The sequence below is a fragment of the Brachionichthys hirsutus genome, chromosome 14, assembly GCF_040956055.1.
Source record: "Brachionichthys hirsutus isolate HB-005 chromosome 14, CSIRO-AGI_Bhir_v1, whole genome shotgun sequence".
NCBI classification, from domain to species: Eukaryota; Metazoa; Chordata; class Actinopteri; order Lophiiformes; family Brachionichthyidae; genus Brachionichthys; species Brachionichthys hirsutus.
In genome coordinates, this window is record NC_090910.1 from 10694443 (window position 1) to 10709858 (window position 15416).

The window sequence follows — 15416 nt, forward strand, 5'->3', positions numbered from 1 at the left end:
GTGATATGACACGCGGACGGGCCCCCAAATGTGTGGCATTGATTTCCACTCGGCCTGTAATAAAAGCAGCAGACGTATGGGCTGCTCTCGCCGCTGAGCAGCCCATACGTCTGCTGCTTTTGTGTTTGTCCGGTGGTTCGCCTGTGGCTGGACGGACTCCAGAGCGGCTCTGGGATTCTTTAGCATAAACAAAGTTAGCTCAGGTTGAGAGCAAATAAACCGGCGCAGCAACGGGGAGTTAATCCAGATTTATTTACACGGCTGAACGACACACTCCAGCTTGTTTATCGTCTCTATCGTTTGCCCAGTGGAAGGATGACACACGATAATTCCCCCGTGTGCTAACAAGCTGAACAATCGTCGGCGGGGTTCCGCCGGCGGCCCTGTGGTTCTAGTATTACCACACCGTCTCCTGTCAGATTGTCCTCGGGGGGGGGTAACCATCCAGAACAATCCATTTACTCACCGTCTTTCCTGCCTCTTCTTCCTTTACAACTGAAGTTGCGTTTTAGTTTGAAGACTCTCTTCTCACCTGAAATAACTCATCTGCTCCCCCCCCCCCCCCTCCAGCCCGGCGTTGAGCTTCGCCTACCCTCCCACCCCGGTGGCTTTGCACGTGCACCAGCAGCTGCTAGGCCGGCAGCCGGGCATCGTCGGCTCCGCCTTCGGCCACAGCCCGCCCCTCATCCACCCGTCGCCGGCCTTCGCCACCCAGCGGCCCGTGCCCGGCATCCCCCCCACCGGCCTCAGCGCCAGCGAGCGCTCGGCTATCTGCAGCGACTCCTCACAGGTGAGACCGTCGGCAGGCGCCAGTGCGATTCATCACCGCGTGCTAGCCCGGGTACAGGCAGGACCCCCCCTCCGCAAGCGCATCCCTCGAGAGTTTCCGCCTACTTGTGTTGCCGCTCGCTGAGCCCGCCCAGAATGTCCCCGCAGCAAACGACGAGGGGCTTGTTAGCATAGGATCCCACTGCTGACTCCATTAATCACTAGAGAGAGAACAGGGATCCAGAGAAGGAATATTGACATGGATGGATGGATCCAAAGGGGCTTTCCCTCTCCTTCCTCAACCTTTACTGTACGTGCGGGCCCAAATATTCAGTGTTTATTAGCCGTGTTCACGTCTTTCTCCCTTTGTTTGAGTTTTTTTGCGCCTCACAAACGAGGCCTTAGTCAAACTGGGCTCACCAGAATGCCCCCCCCCCCTTTCCTGAATAAACAAATATCGCTTGAGAGCATCTCATTTGTTTCAGCAGAGATAGGAGAGCAGCGGCGTTTTACTCTGCACAGACCGACGGGATCCGCCGAGTCTGTTAGCAAGATAACTCAAAAACGTTACTGACGGATCTTGATGAAGTTTTCCGGGAATGTCGGGAATGTTTCCAGGAACAGATGGTAACATTTTGGCGATGATCCAGAAGAGATCCTCGATTCTACAGACGACGTTAGTTGAGGTGGTCAGCTCGCTTTCTGTGGTTGTGGATCACGCACCCTAATGTTGGAATCAATGAAAGAGAACCACAGAGCGCTCCGAGTTCCAGCGCTTTGTGATCTACTAATTATACATTAGCTCTGGGAAACATTAGTTTAGTTAACACCATCAGAAAAAAAACAGCAACAAGGAAACTTGTCTTATTCTTGGTACGGAGCAAAAACATGTTCTGATTAGAGAATATAATAAATTGTATAGTTTGTCATTGTGCAGTTTAAGCGTTCGCCAACGACCCAGGATATGGAACTGATTTGTCTTCCTGATTAAAGAAATGATCGATCGCCTTATAAACATCGCATGCATTTTTAATGATGCTTTAGAGGACGCTTTAAAGAATCTGTAATTAAATCGTCTTCACGGTTAAAAACTCTGTATTTTCTGCGTCTTCAGACCAAACCAACCAGTGAATCTGCAGTGAGCAGCACGGGCGACCCGATGCACCACAAACGCTCCAAGATGAAGCCGGAGGAAGACGTGCCGAGTCCAGGCGCATTGAGCGTGCAGGTGAGACGCGAAACGAGCTGATGCAGCAACCTGTGGCAGGAAAATGGGGTTGGATTCCTCAAATACTCGAATACAGAGCGGGGCTGCCAGCGCTACCAAGCTATTGGCCACACGAGGCCAGATTCACAGGTGATGCTCTAACCTAAACCAGCAGGGCAGTAAAAAAAACAAAAAAGACCTTTCCTGGCAGATTTGGATGCGTTTGGGAGAAGAAGGCACTTCCTGTAGTCCCTGTTTTTTTTGCACTTCATATTTTTTAAATCCCTGTGCTGCTCCTCAGGACCACCCCGACGGGATGACCCTGGTGAAGGAGGAAGGGGACAAGGACGAGGGCAAACAGGAGCCGGAGCTGGTTTATGAGACAAACTGCCACTGGGAGAACTGTTGCCGTGAATTTGACACGCAGGAGCAGCTCGTACAAGTGAGTGCCGCTCGGATGGGCTCAGAAAACGTGCGGCAAAGCGGCGATTTCTTTGGGCTCTGTATGCCGTCGCAGTTTTCGGTTTTCTTCCCTTAAGCTCAACGGATCTCAGCGACATCAGCGGCGCCGCGTCTCCTCTCAGAGCCGCAGGCGCCGACTGATCCCGCTGTGATTCAGGGATGGCGGTGATGGGAGAGAGCATCTCGCAGCAGATCGAGGCGGGTCGAGCTTCGTTTATGGCACCGGACCAGCCTATCAGAACTCTCCCTCGGCCCGGGAGATCGATGCTTCTATTGTGCCAGAGAGTTCGGCACTAAGCTAAATATTAATGGCATCCGACGCTATTAGCTCTGCCGCTCTCTCGTGACCCCTGGACTTCTCATCCGGATTCGGGGCGGGGAGTGATGAAAACACATCACAGCTCCAAACAAGGAATGCTGGAGCGTACACACACCCACACGTGGATCTGATAGAAAGATCCTCAGCCTCTCCGCAGCTGTCTGTTTGCCGTCTTGACATGGCAATCCTCCGCCGCGGCGGTAACCCCCTATCTATAATTGATATCCTCAGCGCGAAATGGGCTGCCTCCCATGTTTGAAGGGCTCGGCTCAAAGGTTCTTGACAACTTCTTGCCCCTGTTTCAGCTCAGGTGGTTGGCGAGGAGGGGTGGAGGGGCTTGTGATAGAGGAGAAGCTTGCCCCCCCCCCACCAGGTGGCCCTCCAGAGCCTTGTCATCAGATTTGCCGTGTAACTCTTTATTAGTTTTCCATTTCTCCATCCCTGAATTGTTTTTTCGACTCTTACTGATATTGCGTTTTTATTTCTAATTTGCAGAAAAGTCTTTCCGGCCGAATTCCCGCCGTCTAATTCAGCAGAGCGGACGGGAAAATGCTCTTATCTCTTTTGCACCCCCCCTCAGTAATAGGATAAGTACAGTATTTGGACCACAGTGGCTCTTCGCGCACTCTGGGAGGGGTTTGGGGGTGCGGGGATTTCCATATAACTAAACAATGGAGTCCTTCTCCACCCCCCTCCCCCCCCCCCTTTGCTCTTGTCTCCTGAAATGGCTTTAGGGTGGAAAAAGAAGGATGGAGGAAAAAAAATAGTTCCAACCGAACAAGTTTTTTTTTTTTTCGGATCCGTGTGGCGCTCCGATCCACCTCATGAATGATGTGTTTTTGCGGAGTAACAGCTGCACAGATTCAAATATCTGTTTTCCTTTGCGGTTGGCCTAATTTCAGGATTAATCCCTCCCCACCACCCTCGTCGCTTTGCACCTTGTTCACAAGCACGCTCGCCAGGCTCTTCATGCCTGTTTCGACGCTCTCCCCGACATTCCCTTTATCATCTGCGTTGAAAGCGCTCTCGGTGCAGACGATAAGATAAATATCAGATCATTCCGATTTAGCTCACTTATCTGGCCTGCCCAGTCAGCGAAAGGGAGGCGGCTGTCAATTTCAGTTTGCCGTATTTATTTGATTTATTACATTTCGACTCTCTTGTACTTCTCTCCATCGCCCTCTCCACTCAGCTCCACATTCTTTTGCTTTCCCATGTTTGGGCATAAACCTCTGCCCCTCTTGTTCTTTCTTTCATCCCCCCCCCTCTTTCCCCTTGGAGGGAGTACTTTTAAAGATAAGGCCTGGTGGCTTCTTTAATGTCTCTCTTGAAATTAGTTTTTTTTTTTTTTCTCCCCATTGGGTTTTGTCACCAGAGGTGCCACCAACCCCCCACCCTCCCATAACTCCCTAATATGGCCTCGCTGACCGTACTTGTATTATTTTCTCATGGATCTATTACTGATACTCGGCCGTGGAGGGATCTAAAAGGGAGCCGTGCATTTTTGTAGTTGCTTTTATAATAGTAAAAGAAAAGAAAACGCTCTACTGTCGTCGTCGGATGCTCCAGACGATCTGCATGCGTGTGTTCTCCCAGTTCACCAGGCCTTCCCCGCCCTTCTCAGACTACTCAGCTCGTCTACATTGGTGGTGCCGTAGCGTTCCTGTTCTTTGCTGGGGAGCTGCCTCCCCAGTGTTAAAGAGAGATAAACGCGGGTGTAGGCTGAAGCCTCCCTCCCGCTCTCTGGCTGCTGGCGTTGGCTTTTAATTGGTAAAATGCAGATTTTTTTTTTTGATCAGAAGACGGATTAGGCTCCTTATCTGTCAAGAGTATCTTCCTCCAAGATGAAAAGACTGTGCTGAATTACACATGCCAATTCTAGCTCCCTGCCCCCCCCCCCCCCGCTTACTCTCGTCCTTCCTCCTTCCCTCCATTCTTTTCTTTTTCCATGCCCCCCCCCCCCTCCTCTCTCTCTCTTTGCACAAAGCACTTCAGCAATTGACATCACAAAAGAGCATATGATTTATTAGGCGGCGTTTGATAAAGCTAAACGGTGTTGTGGGTCCCACAGCTTAGTGAAATGGCCTCGTAAACAGCCTCTCGTTTCGTGCACGCTCGCATTCTAATGCACGAGGCCGACGTCCCAGAGAGAGTTTGATAACGAGACGCGGAGACGGCGGCGGAGAAACGGCATGGAGGAATGCACGGACCCGAGCAGGGCAGTGGTCTGGTCCGGTGTGTGTGTGTGTGTGTGTGTGTGTGTGTGTGTCCCCTGCGCCCCGTGTCCCCTGCGCCCCATGTCCCCTGTGTCCCGTGTCCCCTGCGCCCCGTGTCCCCTGCGCCCGTGTCCCCTGCGCCCCGTGTCCCCTGCGCCCCGTGTCCCCTGCGCCCCATGTCCCCTGCGCCCCGTGTCCCCAGCGCTCCTTGTCGCGCTCCTCCCTCCTAAATCCATCTTGGTGGCGTTTTTACAGTCGTTGGCCGATAAGCTGGCAGGAAGAAGATAAATAAGCCGCCGCGCCGCCGCTATCAGCACCTGTTTGTCGATTTAGCCGGCCAACGGGGCCTGTCTGCTCAGCATGGAGATTATTGATTCAATAAGAATTGCCATTAGATCATGCCATTAGGTTTCTCGCCCCCCCCCCCCCCCCCCGTCAGGTCAATGGCTCATGCATCATGCCCGTCAACGACCTCCTTCATCTATACAAACAGGGCGCGAGTGTGTTTCTGTCTGCGTGTGTGTGTTCGTGTTGTGCCAGCCCCCCGTGCGATGCAACGCCATGGCGTCCCCCCCCCCCCCATTGCTCTCAGCCGGGAGATATTGAATGCTGCTGGCAACAGAGCGACAGATTGCCACGGGGATTCCCTCGCGGAGAGGAAGAAAAAGAGAAGAGCAGTCAGGTTTTCCGAGCCTCTGACTGAGATGGGGAGGAGGAGATCAATCTTTGGGGGGGGGGCAAACTAGCGTCTGTGGTCATCCGGCCTCCAATCATTTTCTGCAGAATTAGTCTTGCTTTGTCACTTTGAAATTAAAAAAACGTCAAGTGAGAATAATGGAGGTCCTTCGCAGATAGATTAGCGTCAATTTTAGTCTTTGCTCCCGCTCTGCTGTTACTGCGCCGACTTGGTTCTCCTCCTTTAAGACTCAGAAGCCAAGGCCGTGGCTGCGGCTGTGTATTTAGAAGAGTCTCAAATAGAAGCGCTTCTCACACCCGGAGATATTCTGGATGCTTTATTCTGCGTGATTTACGGTTCAGTAATCGTGCAGGGAAAGACGGCGTGTTCTCGCCAGACATTTGGAAACGAAAGACAACGCCGTACTTATTCCCCTTCCTTCTGCTTTGCCATCCATCCCTCTCCATCCAGCCTCACGGTAAAAAGACTCAACTGCCCAAGAATGTAATAATACAGTTCTTTTGGCCAGGATATTGTGTCTGTCTCCTTAAAGCGCTCCGGGACAAGGACTTCAGAGGCCACCACAGTGTTGACTTGGAAGGAGATCCAGATGTTGACTTCTTCCCCAGAGGGCTGACAGCCCCCCCCCCCATCATTCCACCATAACGTACACCCCTTACCCACTTTTACTAGACAGTTATTGACAAAAGAAGAAGAACGATGGGGGGGAGAAGGAAGAGAGAGGAGGATGGAACAAGAGGAAGATGGGGCTCACACATATAGAGCATGAGTTGTAAAGACCTCGGCTGAAATGTTCTAGCCCCATCTCCTCCCGTCCCCCCTTCTTCTTAAGCCTCAGATTGGACGTTGCCACGGCAGCACAACTGTCAGCACTTGTCATGTCGGGGGTGGGCGAGGGCCTACTGCGATGCGAAGCGACAGAGTTTTATTTGAAAATCCTGCTAAGCTCGGACACCGAGCCTCACGAGACCGGCCTGTTTTCCTTTTCTCCTTTCGATTGAGTGAAGTGAAGGAAGAGAAAAGCTGAACGACAGGAAAGAGAAATTAAAGCCGGGAAAGTATTGCACAAAAGGAAGCTAATTTTTATTTCCTTCCGCCGCATCAATCTCCACATTCCTCCGCAGCACATCAACAATGACCACATCCACGGGGAGAAGAAGGAGTTCGTGTGTCGGTGGGAGGAATGCTCGAGGGAGCAGAAGCCCTTCAAGGCACAATACATGCTGGTGGTCCACATGAGGAGGCACACCGGGGAGAAACCCCACAAGTGCACCGTAAGGCTCCTCCTCCTGCTGCTACCTCGACTATAACCGGCTCCATGAGTGATTTCCTCTTCTTTCTTCCGGCAGTTTGAAGGCTGTGCCAAGGCGTACTCCCGTCTGGAAAACCTCAAGACTCACCTGCGTTCCCACACCGGAGAGAAACCGTATGTGTGCGAACACGAAGGCTGCAACAAGGCCTTCTCCAATGCCTCGGATCGAGCGAAACATCAGAATCGCACGCACTCCAACGAGGTATTGGCTGAACGCCACTTCAAACGCCACGAAAGCAACGCGGTTCTTCTCACAGCTCATCTCTCCCCCCCCCCCCCCCCCTTTCCTTGTAGAAACCATATGTATGTAAAATCCCAGGCTGCACTAAACGGTACACGGACCCCAGCTCCTTACGGAAGCACGTGAAGACGGTGCACGGGCCGGAGGCGCATGTCACCAAGAAACAGCGTGGAGATTATCCACGCCCTCCGCCCCAACCCCGGGAACCAGGGGGTAACAGCCACGGGCGGTCACCGGGGCAACTGTCCCTGGGCGGGTACACGGACCAAAGGGAGTACAACCATGCTACCTCAAAACAGGATGAATGTCTGCAAGTCAAGTCCATCAAGACGGAGAAGCCCATGGTGAGACTCCATTTCATTATTTCAACACCAGTAATTACTACTAACTTGTGTGTGCTAACAGTCAAAGAGCTAATAGGCAAACATTGTGTCTAACATTGAACTCAGAGCTCGGTCTCTCAACATTAACTGCTTCTAATGAGTAAACCTTTTCTTCTATCCAATGCTTCGGCATTTCCCTCCTTCCCTTTCTAAGGACAGTGGGTAATCAGGTGAGATGGGCAGCATGTACGATCTTCATTCCAAGTGTTCGTTTTGGGGTTTTCCTCATCCCATCACAACGTTCGGGCTCAACACACCAGATTTGTTTGTTTTCTAGGTTTTCATCAAACATCACATAAACGAAAAGAGCATCCCTCTCATTTCATCTCATCTCATTTCAACACTTTGAACAGTGATATTTACCAAAGGAAAAGCTTTTTTTTTTTTTTCCCCAAAGCCCATGCATTTTGGTCAGAACTGCGAGGACACCATGAGGATGCCTCTTTCTGCCCCGGGCTGCATTGTGCTGCCAAATTCTTTCACACAATAAACAAGATGAAATCCCGCTAAACTCTGTTGCCACTTGATGCCAAAGAAAGTAATGTCATTATCCCACAGAGCAACATAGTTCCTAGAATTCAGTAAACAACTTAATTAGACAAGAGCTGTTCTCACAAGGGGCCTTTATCCTCTGAAAACAGCCCAAATGATTCCATTTGGAACACGGGGACGGGCATTAGTCAAACCCCAATAAAGTATAAAACATTGTCTTTCACGTGTTTTGTTTGAAGAAACAAACTGCAATGATTTTGAGAACATATTTTTTGTTTCATGTGTTCACACGATCACACTGAAACCCTCGCGTGACCCTGAAATAGACCTGAAATCATTAGATTGTCTTCATTTTTCTTTCTTTGTCCCCCCCCTCTCTTCCACCCCGGCCTGTCTGCCAGACGTCTCAGCCAAGCCCTGGCAGTCAGTCTACATGCAGCAGTGACCAGTCCCCCGTCGGCACCTATCCCAGCAGTGGAGTCCAGCTTGCTGTGAGCGCCGGACGCTCACCAGGGGCGAGGCTGGAGGAGAACGAGGAGAAAGATGAAAACGAAGGGGAGGAAGATGAGGAGTGCGAGGGTGAGCCAGCCCCCATTATGGACTCCACGGTCTCCACGGCAACCATGGCCATGCTGACCCTGCAGGCGAGACGAAGCGTCGGCCGCCCCGTGCGCTGGATGGAGCACATCAAGATGGAGAGGCTGAAGCAGGTGAATGGAGTGCTGCCCAGGCTGGGGCCCCTGTCCCCGACACCACCCATAAAAGGCTCCATGCTGCCCAACATCCTGGGGAAGGGTGAGATTAACTTCTTGATCTTTTCACACTTTGGCTCCGTTTGGAAATTCTCGAATTTGAGGTCTCTGCTGGTTTGAGAATCTTGTCCAGAGTGCATGACCCTCACCGATTCGTGCATTATTCGTATTCTGACACGTGGATTTGAAAGCACCTCTCCTTGGAAATGACACATCATCACAAACATGTGTACATATCACGCTGTGATAAATGATCTCTTGCCAGTTTGAGCTGAGTTTAGTTGCACTCGGGCTAAACAAATACTGTTCCGCTGGAAAACGGCATGAGAATCATATCAAGCCGTGTATCACATCAGAGAAAAGAGCAAATGATGATGTTTCATGGCCAAACGCAGAACGTCGTCTCAGGCAGCATCCGTTTGAGGGACCCCTCTGGATTTACATGCCGTTTTTCTGACTGGGCTTTCGCTCATCCTCTTGCGATCTCCCTTTCACCTGCTAATTTCCTTGTTCGTTCCACCAGTATGCAAAGATTCCTTGTCTTTTAACCGTTCGCGTCTCTCCTCAGGGTCCGGTCTGGGCAGACAGTGGGGGGTGTCTGCTCTTCAGCCGCCTGCTCATCCGGAACCTGGAAACACAGAGCTAGCTCTGCTTAATCTGCTCCGAGACCGGCGAGACAGCGGCGGTAGCACCACCAGTTCGGCATACCTGAGCAGCAGCCGGCGCTCCTCGGGCATCTCCCCCTGCTTCTCAAGCCGACGCTCCAGTCAGGCGTCGCAGAGCGAGGGTACGACGGCGGCCGCCCATCACCGCCGGCTACACAACCTCAGCTCGACCGACTCTTACGACCCCATCTCCACTGACGCCTCCCGCCGATCCAGCGAGGCGAGCCAGTACGGAGGAGGGAGTGCGGGGATGCTCTCGGGTGGAGGCTATGCAAGTGTAGGGGGGTTCAACACAGGAGGGGGGTCACGGGGGATGCTCAATTTAACCCCAGCGCAGCACTACCACCTGAAAGCCAAGTATGCAGCAGCAACTGGCGGCCCACCTCCCACGCCGCTACCTAACATGGAGCGAATGTGCTTGAAGACTCGCATGGCCATGATGGATGACGGCGCCGGCAACCACTCTTTGCCACCTCTAGTTAGGCCACATCGCTGCAATGACGGCACCAACAGCTATACCACAGGGTACATGGGGCACCCGGGTTACAGGAGGAGGGTCCTCTATCCTGGTGAGGTACCGCTGAATGGGAATCGGAGGGCCAGTGACCCAGTGCGAACACAAGCGCCTGATATTTGCAGTCTGCCCCCAGTGCAACGCTTCAACAGCCTTAACAACCTCCATCCTCTCCCACCTCTGTCTCATCATCCGACACCCGAGACTCGGAACTTAAGCCTCCAGAATTTCACGCGCTCAGAGGGCAACCTGCAGAGAGGCTCGCCGTGCAACCCGAGCATTGCGGAACAAGCAGCCTTAGAAGCTCTTGCCATGGAGGATGGCGGGGCGGCTGACCTGTTGCTTGGGGATGAGGATATGCTACCAGATGACTTGGTGCAGTATCTTCAGTCCCAGGTTCAGGTGGATAATGGCTCCTACATGCACATCGAGGATCAAACAGCTTCTAGCCAAAGGGATGACTCCCAACCATCTATAGACGGGATGGGGCAGATCCAGACTCCAGGATTGAACATGGCCTTCTCTGGGGCCCACACTCTTCACCACCAGGAGGTAGCAGAGAGCAAGAGCCCGAGTAAGCTTCCCATCCAATGGAATGAAGTGACCTCCGGGAGTGCTGACAGGTCTCCGCAGAGGGACGAAAGCCACCAGACACAGTGTGGAAGGTGGTCAGGCTCGGAACACGGGCACGTGTCTGCACCTTTTGGCAGGTTTGGAAACATGGTGATCCAGCAGCAAGTACCCCTCGATTTCCAGAGCAGTTGTTGCCAGGCTAATCCGGCTCAAAGCGTTTGCTACGTCAACCCTGCAGTGAAACTAGAATCATCACCGAACTCCTGCATGGAGATGAGAGGAACTGGTCACAACTCGACAAACACCTTTGGAAGGCCGAGCTTTCCCCAGACCATCGATGCGCCTCCGGGTTTCAAACAGCAGGCCTCCAACGGACCTCAAAAACAGAGCAACTTCCAGCCGAGCAACAATAGCAACACCTCTTGGCAGGTTGGGAACGACCTCGGTCTGACCAGGGCCTCCGTGGACAACCTATCCATCCTCTCCCAGGAAAATGCTCCTTATCACAATCGACAGGTCAACGTCCCTCATCCACCGATGAACAATTACAGGAACTCGGTCAGGGTCCAGCAGTACCTCAATAACGGTCAACTACAAGATTGTCCCAACCAGGAGCAACATCTGCAGACAAGCGGGGATCACTGTTCCCTTGCACATGAAGTTTCTGGGCTGAAGCTGGAGGCCCCGGACCGTGGGTACACGGAACAGGGCTTGGGTGACTGCCTCTCGTATGAACCAGCTAATTGCAAGACCTCTTTGTTTCCTGTTCTGGAAGGCCAGTGTTTACTGAAATCTACGGCTGAGTCGGTGGGTCAAGACGGTGGCAACGCGAACTCTGTCCTGTCCCCTGGTGCAGACCAAGTCACGAGCACAGTGGGTGGCAGCGTGCCCGTCGCGTTAGACGAGGGGCTAAGTCTGAGCTTTGGTGCCATGCTGGAGGATGGCTTTGACCAGGGCAGCCTCGTCTCTGGGGTGTTGAGTCCTTCCATCTTCCAGGGTCTGTCCAGGACCTCATCACGCCTGACCACCCCTAGAACATCCGCCACCTTCCACAGTGTGGCCCCCGGACTGAACAACATGGCGATTGGAGACATGAGTTCTCTCCTCACCACACTTGCCGAGGAGAACAAGTTCCTGGCTATAATACAGTAGCTGCTCTCTCGCTCCCTCTCTCTCTCTCTCTGCTTTCTCCTCTGTTAGTAAAAAAAAATGGAAGAAAGGAAGAGGAAAAACTGGTGTATGTGAAGATTAAGACCAAAGTGGCAATTTCAAGAACTTTTATTATGTACTTAAAGTGTTGTGGAAAAGGCTGTGGCCAAACTGGTTTATTTTGTACAAATATCCCGTGTGGAAATGGGATGTGTCAAAACTATGTATAGTTGAATAGTTATATTCCTTTTGTGGAATGTCAGCTATTTTTTTGGAAGCTCTTCTCTTTGTACGACTTTGTGACGGCGAGCGAACGCTCGCATCTTTAAACCAGTATTCCGTGTATTCTCACTGTTTCGCTGTGCAGATCGATGATGGAGGGAAAGAAACCTGCATGTTTTCCAAGTTAAACATTAACACTGTCTACGTATTTAAACAGACTAGAACAGCGGTCCCCAACCTTTTTACCAGCCACGGGGCGTTTTCATTTTTTCGCGGACCGCGGGGGTAATTCATTTAAAAAAGAGGAATATAATCTTACCAATAAACTCTATATTATGCACTTGCAATAACTATTAAACAGTTATTACACCAATATCTACTCACCATTAGCTGTGGTCTCAATAATCGCTTCTGTCCTCCATGTTGAAGTTTTTTTGTTTAATAAATTCCACATTCTTGTCTTTTAATCCAGGGTTCTTGTTTTTTAATCCAGGGTTCTTGTCTTTTAATCCAGGGTCCTTGTTTTTTAATCCAGGGTTCTTGTCTTTTAATCCAGGGTCCTTGTTTTTTAATCCAGGGTTCTTGTCTTTAATCCAGGGTCCTTGTTTTTTAATCCAGGGTTCTTGTCTTTTAATCCAGGGTTCTTGTCTTTTAATCCAGAGTCCTTGTTTTTTAATCCAGGGTTCTTGTCTTTTAATCCAGGGTTCTTGTTTTTTAATCCAGAGTCCTTGTTTTTTAATCCAGGGTTCTTGTTTTTTAATCCAGGGTTCTTGTCTTTTAATCCAGGGTTCTTGTTTTTTAATCCAGAGTCCTTGTTTTTTAATCCAGGGTTCTTGTCTTTTAATCCAGGGTTCTTGTTTTTTAATCCAGGGTTCTTGTCTTTTATTCCAGGGTTCTTGGTCGCTAGGTGGCGGTGCAGTTTTGACCCCTTCATTGCCTCGTTAATGAAGCCAGCTGTAGATAAACCCGTGTTTTAAGTCTGACTCCTGGTTTGTCTGTTAAAACAAGTTCTTTTTCTTTCTTGGAGGTCGTCGGCTCCTCTTCTTCCTCTTCTTCCTCCTCAGTTGGACTTTTCCCCTTAGCAAAGAAGCTCTCCACAGACGTTGTTTTTTTTTGTTAATTTTCGATAGTTTCCAGCTGTGTTTTTTTTTTTTACGTATCACGTGACCAAGAAAATTCACAGGCGATTGTTACATCCGGTCGCGTTTCAAAATAAAAGACCTTTTAGACGCTAAAAATTGACACAAAAGTTTTTTTTTTCTAAATGAGTTATTCTTTCTGTACGGACCGGTTGGGGACCACTGGACTAGGACACCATTCGGACCACACAAAGCCGCTAAATCCATTTTTAATTGCAGCAGTTCAGACATGGGTCGTTAACTTAACTGGCCCTGATTATATCTTTATTATATCCCAGGTTTTAATCAGTGACGTTGCCATTTTGGTTTCATCTGTTACTTTTGTGAAAACCGTTCAAGTTTTACAGTGTTTTTTGTTACTGCCCCCCCCCCCCCACCCAAAAAAAGAAGGCGCAAACCAAGTGTCCGAGGCACTGTGGATGATCGTCTACTTGATGTCTAAATGGCTCGCTTTTAGTTAGTCCTCTAAGGTACCCACACGTGTATATAACAGTGTTTTTATATTCTGTTTGTGGTCATCTGGATTATTGACGTTGGATTGCACGGTTGCTCCGAGTTGGACATTTTCTCATCGTTGATCGACGGTCCCATCTGGGGGCTCTTCTGTACGCTCGCACGAATCGATAGGAGCGGCCCGCAAGCACATGAAATCCCCTGTCGTGATGATAAATGCTGTAAAGTGGTGTGTTTTATTTCATAGGAAATCATCTGTATTGGTTTTCTCCAAAGCTCTTAAATTCAGAATGTGTACTGCCATCAAGTATTGCAGTGACTTTTGTCAACAGTGTCGGTATTGCCTTGGGTCTTGTGCGACTGAATACATAATATTGAGTAGTTAAACGTGTCATTCGGTGTCAAAGCAATGAGGTACAAACTGTTTTGTTGTTCTTCGGTACTTTTATTTTGTAGCTGTGCATTGATAGTGTCTTTTATTTCAAAAAGTAGAAATCATTTCCTTTTTCATGGAGAGGAAATTGCATCGAGGTTTGTGCCTTATTGAGTATCTGCCTGTCGGTAAAGAGGACGATCACTGCCAATCTTCCATTGTGAATTATGAAAAGGAAAAAAAAGTAATATTAAAGATAAACATTTAAATTGTATCGTGAGACCAGGAAGAAGAAAAAAAGACAGAACATTTATATAAGAAAAGTATGAATTCTAGAAAAGTTCAGATTTTGCGAAATGCATTCTACTTTTCTTTGGTTTTGTTGAGCTTTTCGAGTTTTCACATTTATTGTGCTCTTTTATATACAAAAGTGTAAATGCAATACTCTTTCTGTATAGTTTAGCAGAGGAGATGGGTAGAATCCTGGGGCCAATACAGAATTGACTTTGAAAGCAGGGATTACCAGGCCCTGGGCGGAGGCCAGTCGGATCTGGCTCAGAGTGGAGCCTCGAGGCCCCCCCCCCCTCCGCCAGAAGAGCCACTTCGCTCTTTTATAACTGACTACAAATGTTTGTATGGTTTTAATAAAAATGGAAATTATATTTTAAGTCTCCTCTCTTCTTTTTTTTTAAAATCATAATATAAGAAACATGTTGCCATCAGTCTGACTAAACTTTCATGCGACTTTACAAGACAAGTAAATAAATATGCGGCTTCACTCGTGTGGAACATCTGGCGGCTCCTCTTCGGAACATTTGTATCCCCATGCATTTTTTTATTTTTTTTAAAGCAACTTATTTGATTGCACGTTCACATTAAAATAAGTCCTCGTCCGTGTTGAGATTAAAGCCAGCCGGTGACGGCATCTCTGCCCACTCGCACCAGAGCTTTCACCGCTGGAGCCATCATGTACTTACAGCCTCCCTTTAAGTCTGACGGCCCATCAGGCTCATATCAGAAGCCTTTCACCGGGCTTTCTGCGAGTACAGAGAGCTCTTGCATCACCCCCAACTTTCCAGACGAAGGAAAATGGTAATCTATTCTAAGCGATTCTCCCATTATGCTTTTTAGAAGCTCAACACAAGTGCAATCATGTGATGGAAATCAAGGGCATGGGGAAGAGTTTCCAAGTGAGGAGAGGGAGCCTGAGAGCTCAAATTGTTCCAACTGGATACAAAGTGAGACAGATTTTACTTTTGATGCTCTGATGGACGGAGCAACATCCTCTTTCACTCTCGCCATCTTCAGACGGCTCTCGGCGGGGGAATGGCTCGCATCCAGTTTTGAAATCTACATTTTCCACAACTATTCCGCTTCCAACATTTTTTTTTTTTGCCATTGAGGTTAAGACGGGATGTAGCGGGTATCTTATCGCGCAAACATGAAGGAGAGAGAATGAGGAGAAGCCGCGTTGGTGTA

At 49.7% G+C, this 15416-nt stretch overlaps 1 protein-coding gene across 1 annotated transcript in view; it reads left to right on the plus strand.

Annotated features, from left to right (window-relative positions):
- gli3 (GLI family zinc finger 3) overlaps positions 1 to 11753 on the plus strand; it is a 73463-nt gene extending 61710 nt beyond the window's left edge. The window contains exons 7-14 of the mRNA XM_068748272.1: positions 571 to 790; positions 1883 to 1996; positions 2277 to 2417; positions 6794 to 6943; positions 7019 to 7183; positions 7276 to 7566; positions 8499 to 8892; positions 9418 to 11753. Coding sequence (XP_068604373.1) covers positions 571 to 790; positions 1883 to 1996; positions 2277 to 2417; positions 6794 to 6943; positions 7019 to 7183; positions 7276 to 7566; positions 8499 to 8892; positions 9418 to 11753 — 3811 coding nt within the window. The remainder of the gene's footprint in view (positions 1 to 570; positions 791 to 1882; positions 1997 to 2276; positions 2418 to 6793; positions 6944 to 7018; positions 7184 to 7275; positions 7567 to 8498; positions 8893 to 9417) is intronic.
- The last annotated feature ends 3663 nt before the right edge of the window (positions 11754 to 15416 follow it).